General features: G+C 30.0%; 1 protein-coding gene across 1 annotated transcript in view; it reads right to left on the reverse strand.

Moving 5' to 3' along the window:
- The window catches only part of LOC111626206 (rab proteins geranylgeranyltransferase component A-like), a 37,288-nt gene extending 35,007 nt beyond the window's left edge, over nucleotides 1-2,281 (reverse strand). Inside the window, exon 1 of the mRNA XM_023369514.1 lies at nucleotides 2,225-2,281. Coding sequence (XP_023225282.1) covers nucleotides 2,225-2,273 — 49 coding nt within the window. The 5' untranslated portion in view covers nucleotides 2,274-2,281. The remainder of the gene's footprint in view (nucleotides 1-2,224) is intronic.
- Nucleotides 2,282-6,000: the final 3,719 nt, after the last annotated feature.

The following is a 6,000-nucleotide window of genomic DNA, read 5'->3' on the forward strand; positions in this document are numbered from 1 at the left end:
GCTTAAATTTTGAATATAAAATTTCTGTAACTATCATTCATCAAATTTTTAAATTTGAAAATTCTGAATTTTAAAAATCTGATAACTTCTAATATATGTATTAGTCAAAGAAGCTTTAAACTAATGTTGAAATTTTTAAATTATATTTTTTCTAATATGTGTATAAAATTTGTGGACTTATTACATAATATACTCCTACATATTTAAATAAAAATTCATACATAAAATTCCTATAACAACACATAACAACAAAATGATATTTGCTTCTAGACCATTAATTTAAAAAATATAACCATACAGATTGCTTAGTCATCCCCAGTTACTGTGGCAAGTGGCCTGTATAGCTATATTTCTTATATAAACTGATGATTAAAATCTCTGAAATATAGAAAACAAGTTATAAGATTGCTACATTTACAGCAAATTATATTTTTTAAATTTAGCTTCTCCACAAACTCACAGGACATTAAAAATGGAAATTTGTTAATGAATTGCTGATTTTAAGATCTACACTGTCAAAATTTTTTAACATGAAAATTTTTAAATACATGATGACTTTATGGTTTAATTTTGTAAATATTTAGAAACCAAAGTTTAACATTTTTAATAAAAATATACGGTTTATGTTAGCAATGTATAAGTAAAAAAATACTTTTTGATATTTTAATTGAAGTTAAAAGTAAAGCACTTAATTTGTTCCTCTTTTTGAGTAAAGTTCCAAGTAAAAAATCACTGACTGACTATATATACAGAAATCAAAGTTGCCAATATTTGGAGATCAATTTCTCCACTCCCAAATACCTATAATAATTCTGAATATCTCACTCAAAAGTTAAAAGTTATGTAGTGTGAAAAATTTCAGATTTTTCTTTAAAGGGGTTGCTGAAATATAAGCAATCAAAAAGTGCAAAAATCGAAAAAAAAGCTGCATATTCTTCTTTTCTTCACCCTGCACTGCATACCACTTCACTCCTAGAAAAATGACTGGATTTAGAAAACACAAATTTTAAACATAAGCTTCTCATTATCAGCGAGGCACTTGCAAAACTTCTGGATTGGTAGATCAAATTTCATGGGATTTTCCATAGAGATTTTAATTTTTATTGCTTAATTTTATGCTCAAAAGGATAAAATTTCATCAAAACAAATTATTTTTATTTGAAATGTTATCCATAATAACAAAAGCTCAAATTTATGCAAATTAAAACTTTTTATAACACTTTTACTAAACAGTGTATCGAAAGCATTTTGGTCAGCCACCGTGGCTAAGGGCCAACCAAACCGTACTGAACATAAATTGTCTTAGGTATTGACATAATAGCTCAATCATTAATCAAATAACAATTTGTATTCAAACAAAAACATCTGATGTAGAAAGTAAAAAATTATGACAATTTAGACAAGACTCAAAGTTTTTCATTAGGGTTTTTCTTTACCAAACGAAAATAATAATAATAAAGTAATGGTATATAAATAAGAACTCAACAAAGCATTATTAATCACCTGACATACACAAAAACAACATACAATTTACGTGTGAAATGTGGATTATCTAAATGTTTTTAGCACTGTAACATTTTGAGATGAAAGATATCTTTATAACATATTATTAGTACAGTAGAGTCCCGAAAACTTCACACTCGATAACCTGGCAGTCCGGATAACTCAGCCACACCCTGGCAGGACGAAAAAAACCACCTAGTTAATTTTCATTATAAACAACTTTATGCCTCATAAAGCATTTTTCTGAAATCTGTCTTATCAGGTAAATTACTGTATACTGAGTATTCATTAACTTTCATTTTTATGTAGTAAAGGCTCTATGCCTTCATAAAGTACGTACTTTTCTTTTGTTTAAGGGTATTTGGGCAGTTTATTCTCTGTTGTATTCTCAAGTAAACAATACCTACAAGTACAGTACAGTATTTTCTGAGGAAACACTCTTACTTATTGTTTTTAAACCCCATTTTCGATAACCCGACATTTTCACAAACTCGGCCACCCTTCGGTCCACATTAGGCCGAGTTTTCGAGACTCTACTGTATACAGTGTTTACTTTGTACACCGAAACTTATTAAACGTCACTGTAAAACTTGAAAAGTAAAAAGTTAACAATTATTATTTAATCATCACTCAATAAATAATTTTGACTAAAATTTAACGACTACAACAAATGCAATAATAGATATTTCTTAGGTATATATGAATTAATTTATTTCTTAACCTGTGCCAATAACGACGATATCATAATTTGTCGGCAGATCGTCCTCCATCTTGACTATCTTGACACGGTAACGTTGCCAGATACGATATAATTTTTTTTTAAATTCCTAAAAGTTTCTATTCGAACGAATGAAATACATTATAATATAATGTTGGTCTATTTATGAATTATAAAAGCCTTATCTAATTTCATTTGTCTATTTTTCTTCATGTTTATCTTTTCATTTTTAATTCTCTCCACCTCGTATTTGTTTTTCTTTTTACTCTTTCTTCCCCGAGGTCCTTGCAATCATCCCCATCAAAAATTCTATCAGGTATGTACTGTACGTACCGACAAGACAACATAACCTTGGAGCTAAGCCCAATTTCAATCAAACAAGATTGTATCGTGGTAAGAGATAGCCTTGACGTAACCGAGTCAATTCAATTTGAAAATTTCTGAATCAACCAAGATTCAAACCCGGATTCCCGAGAGCGGCAGAGTGGTGCATTTATTGCCGGTTTATTTCGTAACATTTATTTATTGAACTGAGTTTAGTTTAGATTGTATAAATTTTTAATTTGTTGTCAGTTTTTCTAGGAGCAAAGTCCAACTATTGACATATCTATGCGTATATTTCTTGACTCGTTTATAATACTGTATTGTGTTTCAAAAGTCACGGCGGTAACTCCCCGCCAAATATAAAAGTCATTGACTGACTATATATTCAAGAATTAATTAAAGTTACCAATTTTTGCGGATCGATTTCTCTTCTCCCCAAACGTCTAAAGTAATTCCGAATATCTCGTTCGAAAGATAATTGTTTTCTTAGGTAGTGTTCAAAATTTCAAGATTTTTTATAAAGCCGTTGCCGAAATATAAGCAATTGAAAAGTGCAAAAGTCGGCAAAAACACTCCATTTTCTTCTTGCCTTCATTCGGCATCGCAGACGCTCGTAGAGAAAAAACTTATGGGTCTAGATAGCCCAAATTTTAAACTTAAGTCTTTCTCGTTATCAGTAAGGTGCCGGTCAAACTTCGAAGCGGTACCATCAAGATTCAGAAAATTTTTACCTGTATTATTGTCTACGTATCGTTTCCAAGCGCCAAGCTCCTAAGAAAAACTCCCAAGAAAAATTTTGACTGTCGTCTAAATTGTTATAAGTTTTTACTTGGCGCAATTTTTTTACAACTCAGATGTTTTTGTTTGGATTGTATATACAGTATTATCAAAACTGAGCTAAGTAGAAAACATTGACTTACTGTTACCAGTTGCTACGGTTTGTTTAATTAAAGAGAAGCAGAAAAATTGAGAAAACAAAGATGGTGTAAAAGTTAGTCGCTAAAAAGAGACTCTTTTTCTCATACTAATTTAATTATGGAATTACGAAGTGCAACTATTTGCGTATGGACGAGACAATTTGCCAGTAGTTGCTAACTTTACTTACATAATTTATTGGAAAAAAATATTGTTGTGAGACGTGCAATAACTCTCCGTGAACGATTAAATGTAACATTGAGGTTTTTAGCCGCAGGGAGAAGTTATGAATATTTAAAATATTTCATATGCATTTCAAAGCCTGGTCTTACAAGTTAGTCAAATATCTTCAGAAACATGTAATGAGATGTATAGAGTATTGATAAAAATACCAACATTTGAAGGTAAGTTAATACTCTTTATTAACTAAAGATATATAGGCTACTTACTTGTGTACTTAATTAACATTTAAATAATAACCACATACTAATTGATGAAGTTGCCGAAACATTGTGTAGGTGATGATTCTCCTTCTGCTTGTGGATGACTTTGTTTATTTCCACAGTCATAAATGGACAATGGTTGAGAATTTATAGGATTAAGTAATTGTTGTGGATAAATTAATCTTGACAAATTGGATAACTGTGGCTGTGTTGTACAGTTGCGGTGTATATTTTCGAGGGAAGCCTCATAACAAACATTATTTATTACAATGTGGAGGTAACATGGCTTATTAAAGAATTTTTCTGCTGATAAAAAACGAGTCGTTTGAATCTTTAATTTTAACTTTTTTAAATGTTTTAAAAAAGTTTTTAACTTCTCAAAAGAGAAGAATTTCTCTGGGTATTTTACAATACAAACAATTTTTAAGATTATCACTTTTTCGACTTGTTCTGGAGGAACTTAAATTTTGCTATCCATATTTTTCCTATTGAGGTAAATTTGTCTTTGACAATTGAATAAGCTGTAATCTAAAAAGTTATATTTCAATTTGATATGAAAACATTTTTAATATAACATGTCTATCAATAGTCTACCGCCAAATGATTTAATTTATAAACGTTTTTCATTGACATGGAATGATTTCAAAGGCAATGCGAAACAAAGCATTGATGGAAAACAAATCGTCTGGAAAGACTGGTGGTTAGGTTAGCGCGTGGCCATGCGAGTTGTTTTCAATTCATAATAAGAAAACATTATTTTTAGCAGCATCGTTTATACGAGTATTATTAGCTATTAAAAGGAGTGGATAGCATTGAAAATAGGAAATTTTCCAGCACCTTACTTGCTGAAAAAAAATAATTTTATGAACGTTTTAAAACTACACGTTAACGTTATAAATCGAACATATAAACGAACGTTTTCAAACATTGAAACAACATTTATATACAAAGAATGGATAGCTTCATCGAAAACAGAAATATTCAGCAAAATACAATTTTTAAGTGTCTGTTTACTCCAAATGGACCTTATCCATGATGGCTTTCCACATAATTTTCCAGTATGCTGTTTATCTGCACACAAAAATTTAAGTTTTTATTACATGTATTCACAGCTTTCAAAGGTCTTTTAAGTATTTAAAAAGTTGAGTTTGATATTTGGTTATTAAAATTAATGCTTTAAAAATATTTTACATGTACGAGGCTAGTAACTAAAAATACTAAAAATATTTGAAATTTATCGTCTATTTCTAGAACAAGTGAGAAATAAAAGATAACAGTTATGTTGAGATTCAAATCTCGTCTTCGCCAGTGAAGTTGTGCAAAGTCCTTTGTTCATGTATAAATATGAACTCTTTTGTTTTACTCGTTAGAATCTCCTCTTCTCCCTTTGTTACTCTAAGAACAGCACCAATGAATGGATCGAACTAGGTGGATTTGTACGTCCGATGCCTTTGCGTGTACAGTACTTATATTCGGTAATCCAATTTGATCTCTGAATAAACTTATATTCTCTGAATGCAGAACCCAGTTATTGAGTTATTAAACAAGTTAACTATATAATATAAATAATTCGCAAATAACTATAAATTTTTCTTATTAACCATTAAAAATATTTATATAAGTTATATTAATTTGAATAAGAAATAAAAATTGGACTTAAAATTGGCAGTTTGTATTAACGAGGATTGTATTAAAAAAAACTCTACAAAAAAAAAAAGAAAGAAAAACTGGTCGTGTCACAAATGATATAAGCCATATTTCTTTCCAGTTACACACCTGTCGAAAACTTAAGGACACAATTGCTAGCGGTGATAGCTACAAAAAGTCACTCGGTGACGAGTATGGCACGACGTAAAAGTGCCGTGTATCTTTTTCACCAAAGACTTATTTTTATTGCTTTGATTTGTAAAATCCTACAAGTTGTTGTGAATTACTCTATGTTAAACATCGAATAATACAGTTCTTGCCATATTTGTCTGCATTCGTCTACGGTTCTCTCTACTCGTGTACAATAGTTTTCCGTCCTTAGTTTTGGAAACATGTATTTCTCTATGTTATTTTCCCGGCTTTTATGTATACATAACAAGGGAATGTAAA

This window comes from Centruroides sculpturatus, unplaced genomic scaffold, assembly GCF_000671375.1.
Source record: "Centruroides sculpturatus isolate CEXI.00-Female unplaced genomic scaffold, Cexi_2.0 scaffold285, whole genome shotgun sequence".
NCBI classification, from domain to species: domain Eukaryota; kingdom Metazoa; phylum Arthropoda; class Arachnida; order Scorpiones; family Buthidae; genus Centruroides; species Centruroides sculpturatus.